The following is a 19486-nucleotide window of genomic DNA, read 5'->3' as shown; positions in this document are numbered from 1 at the left end:
GTCTTTACCAGGTTTGCACACACAGTAGCTGGTATTTTGGCCCATTCATCCATGCAGATCTTCTCGAGAGCAGTGATGTTTTGGGGCTGTCGCCGAGCAACACGGACTTTCAACTCCCGCCACAGATTTTCTATGGGGTTGAGGTCTGGAGACTGGCTAGGCCACTCCAGGACTTTCAAATGCTTCTTACGGAGCCACTCCTTTGTTGCCCGGGCGGTGTGTTTTGGATCATTGTCATGTTGGAAGACCCAGCCTCGTTTCATCTTCAAAGTTCTCACTGATGGAAGGAGGTTTTGGCTCAAAATCTCACGATACATGGCCCCATTCATTCTGTCCTTAACACGGATCAGTCGTCCTGTCCCCTTGGCAGAAAAACAGCCCCATAGCATGATGTTTCCACCCCCATGCTTCACAGTAGGTATGGTGTTCTTGGGATGCAACTCAGTATTCTTCTTCCTCCAAACACGACGAGTTGAGTTTATACCAAAAAGTTCTACTTTGGTTTCATCTGACCACATGACATTCTCCCAATCCTCTGCTGTATCATCCATGTGCTCTCTGGCAAACTTCAGACGGGCCTGGACATGCACTGGCTTCAGCAGCGGAACACGTCTGGCACTGCGGGATTTGATTCCCTGCCGTTGTAGTGTGTTACTGATGGTGACCTTTGTTACTTTGGTCCCAGCTCTCTGCAGGTCATTCACCAGGTCCCCCCGTGTGGTTCTGGGATCTTTGCTCACCGTTCTCATGATCATTTTGACCCCACGGGATGAGATCTTGCGTGGAGCCCCAGATCGAGGGAGATTATCAGTGGTCTTGTATGTCTTCCATTTTCTGATGATTGCTCCCACAGTTGATTTTTTCACACCAAGCTGCTTGCCTATTGTAGATTCACTCTTCCCAGTCTGGTGCAGGTCTACAATACTTTTCCTGGTGTCCTTCGAAAGCTCTTTGGTCTTGGCCATGGCGGAGTTTGGAGTCTGACTGTTTGAGGCTGTGGACAGGTGTCTTTTATACAGATGAGTTCAAACAGGTGCCATTCATACAGGTAACGAGTGGGGGACAGAAAAGCTTCTTACAGAAGACGTTACAGGTCTGTGAGAGCCAGAGATTTTCCTTGTTTGAGGTGACCAAATACTTATTTTCCACCCTAATTTACGAATAAATTCTTTACAAATCCTACCATGTGAATTCATGGATTTTTTTTTCACATTCTGTCTCTCACAGTTGAAGTGTACCTCTGGTGCAAATTACTGACCTCTGTCATCATTTTAAGTGGGGGAACTTGCACAATCGGTGGCTGACTAAATACTTTTTTTGCCCCACTGTATGTATGACTGCAGTAGAGGCCAAAAGGAACATGAACATTATGAAAATTTGCAATTTCTTAGGTTGTGTCCTTTTTGAGTTCTTTTGTCTTGCATCCTGTTAGAGTATAATTTAATGCTAAAACATTGTATTACCTGTTTTTGCATTATCCAGTAAATATTGTTGTTCTTTTGATAAAAATGTGTTCAGCGTAGCTGATTTGTGCACCATGAGCATCCTTTAGCTTCTGTGATTCAATTGCTACACTCTGATTGGTTCACAATAAAGAATTGGGTTCAGAAAGGGAAGTTGTGGGTTAAAGATTTGGTAAACAAGGGGTAATTCAGGCACTTAGTCTTCCATATACACAGAAACTTGTAAAAACAATTAATTAACCAAAAGGGAAAAATGGTCCAAATCAAAGCTGAAACTTGATACCAACATTTTAAAAATCTTTTCTAATAAGTAAACATTCAAACCTGTCAATCAAACAGGGACCCCGCGATGCATGTCTTTTTTGTTAGCAGTTTGTTGTCTTTAAGCTCAAACCAAAACCACTGTGCTTATTTTGTCGACAGACTGCCACAGACCAAGAGGTAAGGCATGGCTGCTTTAAAGCACTACTCATTGTGACAAATGAACCAAAGTAAATAGGAAAAATTAATCTAGTGTACTCAGAAGTAAACATCAGAAAATTACATGTGATAATATTTTTTAAATAAAACAATACATTTTTATCTAAATTGGTAAGATATAGTGTGTTCTTTTTGAGATTCCTCGCTAGTTAGAAAACAAATTTTGTTCATTTGTCAGAGAGAAAAAAACCCAACAACAAACAGCAACAAATTGTCAAAGTCACAAATGTTTTCATGTCAAGATCAAGTCTCTCTCTGATCCACACAGTCACTTTCATTTTCCTATATATGTTCAGTCCGTAACACGCCATGGTCTTTAATGTTTTGGAAAAAGGAGGTGTTGTGTGTTTGCTGTATTTCTGTTCTGCATAAACACAAAGAGAACTGGGCCTAATGAAGCATAGTGATGAATGTGTGAGGACATGAAGGACAGAAAACCTGTTGAGTAGGTTCACTTACCAAAGTGATGTGTGTACAAACACAAGACTGAGTGACATTAAACATTACCAGGTAACAGACATGCTGCCCGTGTGATACAAAAAACTGCAAATCTCTGTACCTTTACCTAACAATATTTTGTAATAAGTTGACATATGAATGATGGACATTGATTATTGGATTTTATAAATTTGTCTCTGCTGTTGACTGACTAGTGTAATTACTAATCATTTAATAATTATTAACTGTGATTTGTGAATGTTTTGTGTATAATTGTTTTATTTTATTTGATAATAGTTTGTGGATGGTCACACGAGCACTGTAGTATTGACTGCAAATAGATACTTGTCTGTAGGTATGTGTATCATTATTCAGTGTTTTGCATAAGACCCTGCTTATATGTTCACTTTTATTTTGTCTAGATTATTCAGAGGAGTAATAGATGCTAAGGGTGATTTTTCTGGACTATAAAAAATAAAAAATATGTGATACTCGACAAAAGGTTCTTCTATTTTCTGTGAAACATTTCATGAACTGAGTATCTGAACTGTGTAATATGTCTGATGATTTTGCTTATTATAAAGCAATTGTTGGACACCATTTCTTCACTTCTTCCATCCTCTGGGAGCAAATATATGATTTCATATTGTTTTCTTGCTGGTTTTATTTGAGTAGTTTCAGTTGTAATTTGAAGTAAATAGGTTTGAAGTTGCAGCTGGCACACTAAACTTCTTGGAGAAATCAGAAATTAATCAAACATCACATTGAGCCACTTAAGCTGATTTTTCTCTTCAGGAGTGAATAAATAACTTAGATTTGGCATATTTAACAAAAATAATAATTATGTCCTTTACTTTTTTCTCCATTCTTTTGTAAAACAGTATATTTAAAAATTAATAATCATATTTTGTCTTTAAAAATGTCATTTTGATTCAAACGTTTGTGGATACTGGTGGATTAACCATTACAGAAACATTAAATATTCTGTTTATAATTACCAGTATTGTTAATTTAAGGCAGCTGTGCTTTGGACGGTGGTCTAATTAATCTATCTATTAAGCACTGTAAGTGTTAAGGTTAAATCAGGCTCAATTATTTCACCTTTGCATTGAGCCTGTGCTCTATAGGTGTCTGAGTGATATATCAAAGAGTAGAATGAATGTAGCTATACATACTGATTTTACCAGCTATCTGGTGTGCTCTTATTGATGCCTCTATTTTGAATACCATGTTTCTGAAAAAAGTCCAGCAACCATGTTGTGTGTCTCCCCTATATATGTTCATTGTTTAAACACAGTGGGCATCCTCCCATTGATTAGCATAGTATATACATACATTTTGTAGCGTACTGCAGCAGTTTGTTACCCCTTTCTCACTGATGGACTTATTGGACTTGGAAAAAAGTTTTTAATGTGACACCTGAAACCAACACATCACTTTTCAAACCTTGGAGACCTGAGACTGCGAGAGTAAAGATAGAACGGTTTGTCAAAATTTCAACAATGAGTACAGTAATATAATCAGCTTGTCTGATCTTGAAAGCTTCTTCATGGAGTTTTGTAAGAAATGAGGATCACAAATCTTATCCAAGTGATCATTTGAGATTTTTGTGATGCACATTCTTCACTTTATTCTGTCTTAAGGCACTTAATTGGGTTTCAGTTCCGAGATGGACTGTTATGTACTAAAATACTGGATGATTCACAGTCCACGCTTGAAGCAGCTGAATAAAAAAAACACAGAATTTTCACTGGCCCTATAGAAAGCTGCAAACTAGCATTAACAGCAGGCCTTCATTACTAAGTAGTAACTAGCTATCAATGAGAGCATAACAGAGCTGCTTTCTCTTTCTCAAAATATAAAATCTAGAGCAAATGGATTTTTTTTTTATTGATGATTGATTTTCTTTTCACCCTGAAGATGTATTATCCCACTCTCACCCTGTACCTGGGTTTCTGGCCTTTGGCAGCATGTGGTGAGTAAAATGCGTTAGTTTTACTTTTATAATGATTACCATCATCCTTTTCCACTTGTGTTGAAAATAGACATGTCATGCTTCACTTTCTCCCTCATGTCACTCTTACATGTTTATACAAACAAGAAGCAGTTTATCCAGGATATGAATGAGCATTACTCAAGGCTCATATTTGCTGTATTTCCATTTCAGCCACTGCAAGTGATTGTTGTTATCAAGGCTGTGCTAATTATCTGATAAACATCTGAATGAATGATTTTCATCATATTTGGTTGACTTTGGTATTTAGTCTGCATCTCAATTTTACAGCTCACACACTAAGTGGAAAAACCTGACTAACAGTTTTTGTGGAGGATCAAAGATGTCCCCTATTGATATTGTGACCAAAAATGTAACGACTGACCCTAACCTGGGAAACTTCAACCTCAATGGTTTCAACTCTAAGGATGTCTTCACGTCAATTATGAACAATGGACATACAGGTACAAAAACTCACGTTTTACTTCATTTAATTTTTGAGATACTTTACTGCTAATACTGAATATTAAAATGCATTGTATACATTTGGTTGAGAAAAGGATTTAAGTATTTTCTACCACTGTGTAATAGCAAATATCCTGTTTGTAGTATGTTGTAGAAATTAAGAAAGGCTTCATCTCTGTCATAATTAAATATGTTTATCAAAGTTTTCCATGTTACACCCATTTGTAGTGGAGTGCACATTGAAAGGAAATGAAGTTAAAGTGAGTGGAGGTGGACTTAGTGGAACATATACAGGACTTCAGTTTCACTTTCACTGGGGTGATGGAAATCATCCGGGTTCAGAGCACACAGTCGATGAGCACAGATATCCAATGGAGGTACAATGTTTCTTCATCACTTGACATCTAAACTTCTTTTCCTTGTTTTGCTTTGCCTTATAAATGGTTAAATGGTTGGAATCTCTTCCAGATGCACATAGTCACTCAGAAGGATCATCTCACTGCCCCCCGGGAGCATCCAGATGGATATGCTGTACTTGGGTTTTTCATAAATGTCAGTATGTCCCAGACTTCACGCTGCTATTTTTAAATAAGCAACAAAACTGGTTTCAAAGTTCTACCAATACATGGGTTCCCTGACAACGCCTGCTTGCAACGAAGCAGTCGTGTGGACAATCTTTCATGAGCCAATCCACGCCAACAGTGAACTGGTGAGTTCTCTTTAGCATAAGAGGAGCAAAGATTGTGTTTAGTGAATTTAAGGGGATTTGCAAATATGAATGTTCTCTTCCTCCTTTTAACACAACACAACAAACAAACAAATATATATGATATGAGAAAATGCTGAAAAGAAAGCTTCTTATATTAATTAATGTGGATTAGAAATTATTTAATTATTTAATTACTGCTAATCCTACTGAATAGCTCGACCAGTAAATGACTCATGGCAAATGGAATCCTTCTGTTTGTGTTGGATTTACAAACAGTTGCAGAAGCAATCACTGAAATGTGCAGACATGCAGCTCTAGACTTACTGGTGACATACTGATGGAGCATACTGGTACATGCTGGTGTCTGCTTGATTATTGTGTTTGATAATCATGCCTTTTTATTTATGTCTTTTTCTGTTGACTCTGTCAACAAGTGAAAATGTTGCGCAAACGGCACGTGACTGTGTGGGATAAACAGATAATTCCGAGTCATGCAAAAGTAACAGAATGACAAGTGAAGTCTTTCTTTTCAACTTATCTACCTGATTATTTACCAGCCAACTGCAGATAGTGAGGCGCACATATGTCTATGTAAGCCCTAGACTTGTCTGGTGGCTCAGCAGATGCATGACTCTTTGAATTTAACTTAAAGGATCAACCAGTATAAAAATCTCTTAAAACACTCAGAGGACATGTGTGCGTACAGTTTTTTAATTTGATGGCAACAACGTCAGTCAATCAAATTGGGATGACGGCAACATCCCAATTTGAATCTTTCTTTGGCTCTCGGAGGAGGCGGACACACTTTTTCTCCTCTCCCTTATCTTCCCTGCTAGTTCTTATGTCCTTGTCTAGTCTCGTGTCTTTTTTGTATTACTTTCCCTGGAACACCCTCTCACAGTCTGTGTCTAAAACCTAAAAGAGAATTATGGATTTGATCAACTGGTCTCTGAATGCTATTGAGACCCTTTAACGAGAAGTCTGGGCTCGGGAGAACCCGAGTGCCCTGGAGGGACTTTCCCTGTCGGATACACGATGGACGGGTGGCAGAGGATCGTGTGCCTGGCGGGACTGTCGATCGAGGACGCTGAAGATATCTACCTATTCGGAACCATGATAACAGGGTTCTGGCTGATCGGAGCTGGCTTGGCCCTGGCTTATCGGAGAATTAAGAGAGCAGAACCGGCTGTTCAAACCCCCACAAGGCTGCCCGCTGGGATTGAAACGACAGATGCGACTTCTCAGAAAGGGCTCACTGAAGGCAGCATGGTTAAGAGCTTGGAGGCGCTTACGACTGCAGTGAATGCTCAGAATAACACCTTTGAGCGTATGTATGTTGGATTACATGAGGAAAGAATCAACTCAGAACAACATCTCTGGGCAGAAGCTACATCTCGGATCAGTTGGCTGCAGTTGTGAGGTCTCAGAATCTGCTATGTGAGCAAAAAGAGTGACAAGACCACAGAATCGACGGCTAATAACATCACGGAGAAACTATTAACGGGAGATTGAGAGACCAGTGTCAGAGTATTAAAAACAGCTTGAAATTCTCATGAGTTGTTTGCAAAAGAAAAATTACCATCATAATCCGGCTACCCCTTCGGCGCCAGCTGTGGGCTCAAGGCTGGAGCCGAACAAAAACTCCCTGATAACGACTGTGTTGAGTCTGTTCCTTCCCATTCCATGCAAGGCCACCTGGGTTGGCTGGAAGACTGTTTACTTAGCCTGGCGGGGCGAAGGACACTGTCTCAGCTGAACTATGGACACGCACTATACTGATCACTCACTGACACATCACCCTCCCTATCCAACGCCACCTCCAACGCTTACCTCCCCTCTGATGTGGACATCGGGTCAGCTGGAGGCGCAGTCAAAAGATTGCAGCGGTCCCAGATCAGATGTACACACTGGAACACTTTCCCATGTTGCTTGTCTGTGTTTATTGTGTTATGGTGTGTTGATACCTGTGCATTCCTGTATTATCCTTCTGTGTTGCACATTTTGATGTTTTTTTTCCTCGCTACCTAGCCTGACCTGTCTCCCCATTGTGATGTTTGTATTGTATGTACGGTCGGCAAGGTCTGTCATCTTGGTTGTGGGCAAATGACCTGCAACTGACAAATAAAGACTATCTCATCTCATCATCATCAAAAGGCAAAAAGTACATGGTACTACAAGAAAACAGCTGGAAAAGGATTTTGCTGCTAGGTTAAATAGAAACAGGTGATTAGAATATATATAAAAAGAATATCTTTGACAGACAGAGTTGCTCAGAAGCAAATATTGGCAGATGCTCACCAAAAACCAGTTTAATATCTCAGTAATGTTCTTCTCCATAACACTGGGAGATATTTAAATATCTCGTCATCTACAGTGCATAATGTCATCAAAAGATCTGGATAATCTGGAGAAATCACACATGTTTAAAAAAGTGACATATTTTCCCATCTGGACAACATCTTTTCCAGTGAAGGCCTTGCATATTTCCATATACTATATAGAACTATACTGAATCTATTACAGCAGCTTGGAGTCTTAAAAAAGAGTCTGGGTGCTGTGGTCTGCCTTGAGTCTAGATTTTGATTTGTTGCCGTCATCAAATTTAAAATGAACTTTTTTTTTTCCCTTAAAATTGTATATTTTCTATGTAAAACATTTGATACATTTTCTATGTGCTATTGTGATTTTTTTTAATGGTATGTTTCCTTGTTCTTACAAAAAAGTACAGGCTTTCTGAATGAGCAAGGCTTTTTCAGTCACAGTCACTGCTTTAGGGAGTGTATGTCTGTGCTGCCAGGGCGCTAGCTGATGTTAACCTTAACCTAGCCTTTGGTAATCTGTTCTTAGATTAAGAAGTTTCCCATGGAAACACACCTGAATAATATCTACCGACCTACACAACCTCTGCACGAACGTAATGTGTATGCCTCCCCTGGAACTCCTCTACCTTCCTGTAAATTGGAAAAAAACATAAATGATTGATACATTTTTATGACTTTGATTTGGCACATTACATATATGACTCTTTTTCCATTCTTCAGATGAATGGTGTTATCATCCACATCACTGTGGTATGTATCAGCACATTTATCAGGAGAGTTTTATACTGAAAATACTCTGAGATCAGGATTTTGACTGAAAATGTTTTCTGCAAATAGCTGACACTCCACCTTCTTGGCAGCTTCTGCCTGGCTCCCACTGTAGCAGTACACACCAGTCACCCATCAACATTGACAAAAACAATGCTGTGCCGGACAGCCATCTTGATGCCTTTGTATTTAAACATTTTGATAACAACCACACTATCAAGTACATCACCAACACAGGCCATTCAAGTTTGAAGGGTTTTTTTTTAATCATTCGCAATTGTTTTGGACATGGTTAATATAAAGGTTCTTATTTACATTATTACAGCATCTTACATTATTATTATGCCAATCTTCTTCAACTAAATCAAAAGAGTATGTTTGTAGTATTCTTTTCTTGTGTTGTCAAACAACTGCCAGTGAAGTGTGTACTGGTGGAAAATTTGGTGGAGGAGTCAGGAGGAGGTTTGGGCCATGACTATACCATCCTACAGTTCCACTTCCACTGGGGTGACACATCAGATACGTCTGAAGGCTCAGAGCATACTGTGGACTCAAAAAGATACCCAATGGAGGTAGTGACAAAGATTAAGCATCTGAAGCATTTTCCCCAAACACCTAGCCTGTTTATATTCCATGCCATTAAGTTGGTCTTTTGTCCAGATGCACATTGTAAGCAAGAGAAAGGATTTAACCCTGGATGAGGCACTACATGGCTTGGCAATGTTGGGAGTCTTTATTGAGGTAAAACCTGGGGAAGTTAAGCTGTTAACAGTAGTATATATGCTATATTGGTTGTCAAACACTTGGCTTATGATACACATTCCATGTATTTCAAAGAAAGCTAAATCTGCACTACACTCGAATTTCTGAAGGGATCTACAATGTGAACAGGGCAGAAGAAAATAAGTAAGACAAAATAGTTTCTATTTCTACCTGTCCTACGCACCAAGTTATGTGATCACTGTCTCAGACACTCAGTGTCATCGTCTTAGAGTTATCTGATTAACAGTGCAGTTCATGCTGGCGGCTGATGACAGTTGTAATATCACAGATGGGAATCCATTCCTAATAGTTAAAGGAGAAAAAACTTTTTTGCACTCTATATTTGATCATTAGAATTCCACACAAATCTGAGAAAAGTGAAATAACATCTCTCAAATACACAAAATATACAAATCTCTGGCATTAGCAATATTAACATATGGCTCGCTTTGAAGTCATATTTTTAATAAACACTTCAACTGTCTTTTCATGGGGAAATACTTGTGAAAATAAAGATGATTAATCATTTTCCTAAATACTTTGCATTATCAATGTCAGACAAAAACTGTGGTCATAATTATGCAGTCATTATCTGAGATGCTTTAAGCTACAGAAGTGATGAGCATCTTTGTGATTTTAAAAAGTCACGTAAAAAATAATATACTTCTGTATGATATGTTATTTTTTTTAAATCAATCACTTGATTGATTTTTAAACTCAATCAAGGCTTTCAAAAAAGCCTGAAGCGATTGTTAGGTCTATAAAGAAAGCTCGCTGTTATTTCCAATATCATTTTGTGAGTTGTGGGTTAAAAGTTTCTCTTAATGTCGATTTTCCAGTCTATCCCTACTACCAAGAGCACCTCTCATGGGAGCACTTTGAGTAGCTCTCATGGGAGTACTGGATCAGGAACAGTAAGTTTCTGTTTTTTTGTTAGTTTTTATTTTAGCTTTGTTAAACTACAACCCATATATTTGAGTTTCTTTCTAATTATCCAATATAACTGTCTCGATAGACACATCCTACATCAGCACCAACATCTAACACAGACTTCTGGAAAACCTGACCAGCTATCTCTCAAAGATACACAATATCAGTGAGCACACATGTGCTTTGTTGAACAGGAAAGCAAACTTCTGAATCAGGGCCCAAGCAGATCACCACATGTTGTGCATCTTTGCTTCATTGTAGGCACAACAGTGATGGTCACATATGAGATCTCCATTGATGACTTGCTTGGCAATGTGAACCGGCATGACTACTACCGCTACAGTGGCTCCCTAACCACACCTTTATGCAACCAAGCAGTTGTCTGGACAGTCTTTAAAGAGTCAGTCAATGTGGACTTAAACCTGGTAAGTTTTACCCATCATCCATTTTAAAAAGGTAATTTGCTAGCCTTGAGACCTTTGTATGGTATGCCATACAGATGAAGCAAAATGGGAATGATAATATACATGGCTGACATACCTATGTACAGTGATTAAAATGACTGTATTCCCTTGGTATTGAAGGCTCAGAACATGAATTGTGACACAGACATTTTAAACATTTGAGCCAACAGCTTGAAATAATGAATAAACTTGAAATAATGAGTAATAATACTGATCACAGAGAGTCAGCAATGTGCATTTCATTTGATATTCTGGTCAGGCACTTAAGTCTGTTGTCATTAGTAATCCGGGTCCAAACTCTTCCTTGGTACCCAAACTCACTGAAGCAAACATCACTGTAGCATCACTGAGAGAGTGATGATAACTGTAATGCACAGTTATCAAGTAAATGCATATCAAGTCTCCACAAAAGACAAATTCAATGACCAAGATCAAGTATTATTGTGATAGTCAACCTTAACGACACACAGTTAAAAGCAAAGCACCTCTCAATACCAGCATGAAAAATGTAAAAATAACACTTTTGTCATTGCACTATTGTAAAAAAAGATGCAATAATTTTTATTAATGCTAGAGTAATGGTAAAACTACATCACAGCACAATAATCTATGACAGAGTACACTCAAATGTAAGCAATTCACCTGCTCAGTTTCCTCTGGTGTGAATGACACTTTCAGTTATCTGTGAAATCAGCTGCTCTCAGTATATCACTAATCAGTGTTGGGCAGGAAGAGGAAAAACATGTGACTGTCTTCAACAGTTCAACATAATCTTTGGCAATCTGTACATGCATCACGTGATTTCACCTCTTCATCAACTCTTATGAGACATCCATGACAGGCTTCAACAGCTAGCAGATTACAGGCTACACTTCTGCAACAATAAACCAGAGCGTGCATTCCAGTGCAGGAACATATACATCAAATAATGATATGACTTTTTTCAAGTGAATATTTAAATGTGTCCCAAAGGATTTCTTTCATTCTTATCCACTAGATCAAGATGTTCCCCAAGCAAACAGGATATTTCAATGTCTATCGGCCCACACAGCCCCTGCCAGTGGCCACGGGACCAGTGAATCTGCATCCAGTGCTTCTCGACCTCTCTTATGTCTTCTGCTGCTGGCATGCCTCTGTGTCTATTTTATATAATTTGGACCTGTGATGAACTGCTGTGAAAAATATATATTGTACTGCACTTATTAATTTCTTTATATGTTAGCTTGGAAAGTGGTTTTAAAGCTACAGGCCTTAGTTTTTCATGATACCATCATCCTGTAATCTCCTTGCAATATTACACCACCAACATCAGCCTGAACAATTAAAACAAGGCAGGATGGATCCATATTGCTATGTTAATGTGAATCTGATACATTTATCTATTTTTTTAATCATTACAATACACGGTTTTATGTCACTCTGGATAAAAACACATGCACAGTATATCAAATGTAAGTTAAACAATTAAGCTATGACATTGAGGTACAGGTAACTTACTCCAATTAAGCTGCTTTGTTGTTTTCTTGCATTAGGTCATTACAGCAGTACATTGTTCACCAGCTATGGTAGAAGGCACAGTACTTCCTGGAGCATGCTAAGCATACTGTAAATCTGACTGACCTTAAGTTACTTTTTCAAGATAAGTCAACAGAGTAAGAAGTGCTTTGATGGAAGGTGCTCTAATAGAGGTACCTGTTAACAATGATTATGACTAATGCTCATTCTGTTAATAGGAAGCATCTACTTGCATGACTAAAATGACCTCTGTAGATACTAGATAGTGACAGCAGGATTAGTATGTCAGCCAAAAGAGAGCAATGTGGGAGTGGTATCTTTTGTCAGTTTGATTTTACTGTCAGCAAAAATTACAGTTGATCAGGAACCAGTCTAGGTGGAGCATGTTACATAGACATAGATAATAGATAATCTGTCAAACCTCTATTCAATTGCATTACTTTTAACATTGAGCATAACCTTTTTTGTACAGTGACTGACTTCATAAGGGCGATGTTCATTGTCCCATCTTAGACAGCGCTCGGGGTGCTTGATTTAGTGTGAAAGCCTCCATAAGGAGCTTCCTTGTCTTGATTTCAGTGGTTTCTATATTCTCCTTTGGCTAGGTTATTATCCCAGCAGGGGATATATGATCACCGGCAGGGCGTAGGTGATAACTGACCAGATCTTCTCCTTCCCATTCAGCTGACCCCTCTGGACTTGAGGTGTGTGTGTGTGTGTGTGTGTGTGTGTGTGTGTGTGTGTGTGTGCGTGTGTGTGTGTGTGTGTGTGTGTGTGTGTGTGTGTGTGTGTGTGTGTGTGCGTGTGTGTGTGTGTGTGTGTGTGTAAACTTCAGTCCTTTCTTTTTGAAAACAACAAAATGTGAGGTTGTATAAATAAATAAGTAAATACTGACAGTCGGGGATTAAATTAAATGGGAAGAACACAAATGAATTACCAACTGAAGCCTCATATACCTACATACTTACAACATAATTTCAATGGTTAACTAGATTTCACCAAACAAATATTTCACTGAACAACTGATATTGAACTGGGAGAAAAACAAAAGTTTCATATACAATGGAATTCATATTGCATCTCGTTTTTAGATTTCTTTACCACCTGATTTTGAAACATTTTTAAAAATTTACATGATGAACAATGCAATCTTAATTCCTCATCACAATCACTCTAGAAGTTCACCCCACTGATTTTTCATTTGAGCAATAATCACATATTTACATATGATATATTTTTCTCCTCTAATTTCAAACAATCTCTGGATATAGTTTGGAAGGAGATCATTTTGTCCTTTGTACAATATCAGTGTAGTGCTGAGTTAAACAAAATCGTAAAACTTTAAGGCATGCAATTTCATGAATATTCAGCTGCTTTGTTCATGACGATCTGATCCATTTATTATAGCTTTCTTTTAAATATAAATTGGATTAGTATTAGTTTTATGTTTCCCCAAGCCCTCTCAGAGTAGGTCATACATTTGAGTATTGGGGGAGCAATATAGCAATGATGATTAATGATTTTTGATTTAATATTTAATATTTTTACATTGCTTGTATGGGCCGTTCCAACATTACCATTTCCAGAAATATAGTTTTACACACTTTTTCTATTTAAACATCATTCATCACAATCTCTGTATGTGCTAAAAATGCATCGATTGCTTCCATATGTAATGACTGGTATGTATTATGATCTGATATCTTTGTGTTGGTGTTGTGTTTTATGTCATCATAACTGCTGAACCAGGATAAACATTGCAACTGACCAATGACAAAGTCTGAGCATTCAGTTAGCATTACCCAAGAAGACAGCGAATGCTTTTAAATACAATCAATAGCAAACCAGCACGAGCAACTTGAACTTGGGTAACAGCAAACCTAACTCTTTGTTCTGGGGTTTTATGCAAGCAAAATGATTTTTTTCTTTCCCCCGTGGTTGGTCAGTTGAAATGATAATCCTGGACCAGCATTATTATGGTGATGCAGGAACAACAGCAACATATCACATCAGATACATGCATACAAGCACAAAACGCAACTAGAAGAACAAATCCTCTTTTTCCCCAAAATAAACATTTTCTTGACTTCTGTTTTAACTTCATAATTACACAGGATTTGTTTCTAAAAACCAGGATGAGTATTCTGCTCAAAAATCTTCTTAGAAAGTAGTCTGAGTTAGCATTTTCAACTATATTCACAAACCTAGAAAAAGGATGTTCTGGGCATGAGAAAAAATGGGAAGAAATGAGAAAACATTAGCAGGGACTTCCAGGGGAAAATTACAAGAGCAACTCTAAGCAAGCAATGGACTGAAATGGCCTGCATTTGTATAGCGCTTTACTTAGTCTCTAAGGACCCCAAAGTGCTTTACACTACATTCAGTCATTCACGCACACATTCACACACTGGTGATGGCAAGCTACATTGTAGCCACAGCTGCCCTGGGGTGCACTGACAGAGGGGAAAGGTGAAAGTAGTAACCTATGGTACAATACATTCTTCCAAGAGGTTTGACTGGTTGATGAAACAAAACAAAAACAAAAAATAACCAAAAAATAGAAAAGCTGCCTGTGCCAAAATGAAAACAAACAGAGTCACACACTGTGCATGTGTGCAATGTGTGCTTATGCAATCACTTCTTAAAAGGCAATAAATCAAAGTACTCGTTCCTTCCCTGGGAAGGGAAAAAAAACTCACCTTTAAATGGAAAAATACACCAGTAGAGCCAGACACAGGGAGGGGCAGCAATATACCATGACTACTTGGGCTGAATGGAAAGAGAGACTAGGAAGTCAAAGACAAGAAAACAAACTATGGGAGAGCGAAGACAACATTTAATGTCATGCAGTAGTGGCATGTACTGTTGTAGTAAAAAGTTTACTTGCACTCATCATGGGCATGAGTATCATGGTCATTTGGGGTTTTTATTGATTCCTTTGAGCTGTTATTTTTCCACGGTGGAATGATTGTACAGCATACATCTTTAATGACTTTAAAAAACAAGAATTAAATTGGTTAGTTTTCACAGATACACATTTTTTTGTATTTGAAAAGGGAAAGAAAGTGGCTGTGGAAAGTTCCCAGAGCTCTCAGAAGTCTGAGCTGGAATAATAACATGTGACACATTCTTTTAAGAGGCATGATTGGTTGGTCAAATTACAACTTGTTTAAGTGACACATTTTGGGTTCCCACAAGGAGGAAATTTCAGTCTGAGACCTCAAATGGAGCCAGAAGAAAAAACTAGATAATAAAAGAGATAAAAGTAAAGAAAATAATTTTAAAAAGAGAAGATTTTGCTGAAATGAAAAATCCCCTGAAAGCATTAAATGTGTGGAAGGGACAGAAGAAGAAAAACTAGGAAAAATGCTCAAGAGAAAAAGGAAAAAAGGACAAGGACAAGACAGATTAATCTTCTCAGAGAAATTGTTGTTTGTTTGTATCCTTCCTTAGAGCGTCAGTGTGTCAGAGCAGATCACTTTAGCATACCAGAATTTGGCTTGCATGCGCAAATATTACATTTTGAAATACTGTTCGGGAATTTTGTACTATCCCAAATCTCAATTCTTGGACAGGTGAAGGACGCGACTGAACATCGCTTTAATCTGACAACCAACAAGACCAATTGGAAGAAGTAAAGCACTCTGCTCCACCAAAGCATCGGGTTAGGCATAAGACTCTCACCTTAACTTTGGTAATTCAGTGGTGAGGGAGGAATGCTGATTGAGCTCTACTTGCTCTAGCCATCGGTCAGTTCAGGGAAATAAAACAGTAAAGTGCTATCTATCTAAGTTTCCCTTTTGCACCATAGAAGAAATAAGTGCTAGGAAGTGCTCTGATATGTCTTATCTGTCCAGAGAAAATGCAAAATGTGGCAAATGCATAACTCCACCAGGACTGAAAAACAAATTAGAGAAAAGAATTCTTATCCAGCACTTCCATTATGAACTATACAGGGTAGGCCATTTATATGGATGCACCATAATAAAATGGGAATGGTTGGTGATATTAAAGTCCTGTTTGTGGCACATTAGTATATGTGTGGGGGCAAACTCCACAAGATGGGTGGTGACCATGGTGGCCATTTAGAAGTCAGACATCTTGAATACAACTTTTGTTTTTCCAATAGGAAGAGGGTCATGTGACACATCAAACTTGGTAACGTTATTCTTTCATGAGTTATTTACAAGTTTCTCTTTGTTCACAGCCGTTGACATGTCAAAGAGGTTAGCACATGAGGAGCGGATCAAAATTGTGTTGATATCTGGGGAACGCAGTAACTGGGTCATTGCAGCAGATTTCAATGCAAGACACTCTACGAGACCACCCATCTCCCATGCTACAGTTAGCAAACTGTTTGCTAAGTTTTGTGAAACTGGTTCAGTGTTGGATTTGCCAAAATGTGGACGCAAGAAAACTGTCACTAATGAAGAAACATCATTGGCTGTCCTAGCTTCATTCAGCAAGAGCCCACAGCGTAGCACTCGCCGCATGTCACTGGAGAGTGGCATTAGTCGAACATCCCTTTGGCAGATATTAGCTACTCACAAATGGCACCCTTACAAACTCCAGCTGCTGCAGCATCTCAATGAGGATGACCCAGATCGGCGCACAGAATTTGCAGGACCCTCAGTTCACGCAGAAGATTTTGTTCAGTGATGAGGCAAACCTTTATGTGAATGGTGACGTTAACAAACAAAACCACCGCTATTGGTTTGACACTAACCCCACATTGGATGGATCCCTCCAAGACTGTTGGCACAACAAAAGTGATGGTTTGGTGTGGTATATGGGGTACAACGATAGTGGGTCCATTCTTCATCAATGGAAACCTCAAGGCCACTGGATATTTGAAATTACTACATGATGATGTGTTTCCCTCTTTATGCACTGAAGCTGGCACGTTCCCTGAGTTTTTCCAGCAAGATGGTGCACCACCACATTATGGGTGCCAGGTCCGAGCATTCATAGATGAACAGTTTCCTGGAAAGTGGATTGGTCGTCGTTGGCCAGTTGAATGGGCCCCAAGGTCTCCCGATCTGACCCCCTTAGACTTTTATCTTTGGGGTCATCTGAAGGTAATTGTCTATGGTGTGAAGATACGAGATGTGCAGCACCTGAAACTACGGATACTGGATGCCTGTGCTGGCATTTCTCCTGCGGTGTTGCTATCAGTGTGTGAAGAGTGGGAGAAGAGGGTTGCATTGACAATCCAACACAATGGGCAGCACATTGAACACATTTTATAAGTGGTCAGAAACTTGTAAATAACTCATGAAAGAATAAAATTACGTTGAAACCAAGCACACCATTGTTTTTCTTGTGACATTACCAATAAGTTTGATGTGTCACATGGCCCTCTTCCTACTGAAAAAACAAAAGTTGTATCCAAGATGGCCGACTTCTAAATGGCCACCATGGTCACCACCCATCTGGTGGAGTTTGCCCCCTCACATATACCAATGTACCACAAAAAGGACTTTACTATAACCAACCATTCCCATTTTATTATGGTGTATCCATATAAATGGCCCACCCTGTATATGTCACCAGTCTCATTATGTCCAGTGTTTATTATGTTTTTTTCTGTTGTGTAGTACTGTCTCTTAGACAAATATTGGTATGGCTGGATCAGTGTACACCTAAATCTGAGTGACAGTTCATGTCAATTAAATTTTATTTACATAGTGCCAAATCACAACAACAGTTTGCATCAAGGTGCTTTATATTGTAAGGTGAAGACCCTACAATAATACAGATAAAACAGAGAAACCCCAAAAGTCAAATGACCCCTATGAGCAAGTGCTTTTTTTCGACAGTGGAAAGGAAAAAAGTCCATTTTAATAGGAAGAAACATCCAGCAGAATCAGGCTCAGGGAGGGGCAGCCATCTGACGCAACTGATTGGGATGAGTGGATGAAGATAGGATAATAACCATTATGCAGAGAGGTGTATAAACACATAATGGGTGGAAAAGGTATCTGACTTGTACTTCTCACCTGACTGGATTCCAATTTATTATCTAGAGGATGACGAAGAATCAGATGCTTCAGTTTAAAATGTATGTTGTGTGTCTGTTTTGTTTCTCATAACAGTTGCTATACACTGTCAGTGCCTATTCCATCTTGTTGTTTGTGCAATATTTGTAGATGTGATGTACTTGCGTAATCTATGAATAATCGAAAGGCAGGACTGGAAAATGTTCAGACTTGGCTCTTGTCTGTGCCAAGCTTACTTGGCCAAATGGAAGGTGTCATAGTGTCATCAGAATCAGAATACTTTATTGATCCCTGGGGGAAATCATTTTTTGTTACAGTGCTCCATTATAAACAAACATTAACAAGACAGACAATACTCTAACTAAGAATAGTACAATATATACATATAATTATACAGTGGAGCAAAAAAGTATTTAGTCAGCCACCGATTGTGCAAGTTCCCCCACCTAAAATGATGACAGAGGTCAGTAATTTGCACCAGAGGTACACTTCAACTGTGAGAGACAGAATGTGAAAAAAAAATCCATGAATCCACATGGTAGGATTTGTAAAGAATTTATTCGTAAATCAGGGTGGAAAATAAGTATTTGGTCAATAACAAAAATACAACTCAATACTTTGTAACATAACCTTTGTTGGCAATAACAGAGTTCAAACGTCTTTACCAGGTTTGCACACACAGTAGCTGGTATTTTGGCCCATTCCTCCATGCAGATCTTCTCGAGAGCAGTGATGTTTTGGGGCTGTCGCCGAGCAACATGGACTTTCAACTCCCGCCACAGATTTTCTATGGGGTTGAGGTCTGGAGACTGGCTAGGCCACTCCAGGACTTTCAAATGCTTCTTACGGAGCCACTCCTTTGTTGCCCGGGCGGTGTGTTTTGGATCATTGTCATGTTGGAAGACCCAGCCTCGTTTCATCTTCAAAGTTCTCACTGATGGAAGGAGGTTTTGGCTCAAAATCTCACGATACATGGCCCCATTCATTCTGTCCTTAACACGGATCAGTCGTCCTGTCCCCTTAGCAGAAAAACAGCCCCATAGCATGATGTTTCCACCCCCATGCTTCACAGTAGGTATGGTGTTCTTGGGATGCAACTCAGTATTCTTCTTCCTCCAAACACGACGAGTTGAGTTTATACCAAAAAGTTCTACTTTGGTTTCATCTGACCACATGACA

General features: G+C 38.8%; 1 protein-coding gene across 1 annotated transcript; it reads left to right on the top strand.

Moving 5' to 3' along the window:
• The first annotated feature begins 5558 nt into the window (after positions 1–5558).
• Positions 5559–12193, top strand: LOC145430530 (putative carbonic anhydrase 5). Its single transcript, XM_080305752.1, has 4 exons — positions 5559–9209; positions 9298–9502; positions 10501–10754; positions 11791–12193. The coding sequence occupies exons 1-4, from the start codon at positions 9012–9014 to the stop codon at positions 11956–11958; spliced, it is 825 nt and encodes a 274-aa protein (XP_080161878.1). The 5' UTR covers positions 5559–9011; the 3' UTR covers positions 11959–12193.
• The last annotated feature ends 7293 nt before the right edge of the window (positions 12194–19486 follow it).

This window comes from Astatotilapia calliptera, chromosome 8 (assembly GCF_964374335.1).
Source record: "Astatotilapia calliptera chromosome 8, fAstCal68.1, whole genome shotgun sequence".
In the NCBI taxonomy this organism is placed as follows: Eukaryota; Metazoa; Chordata; class Actinopteri; order Cichliformes; family Cichlidae; genus Astatotilapia; species Astatotilapia calliptera.
Note: the sequence above shows the minus strand (reverse complement) of the source record. Positions and strands in the feature narration are given on the sequence as shown.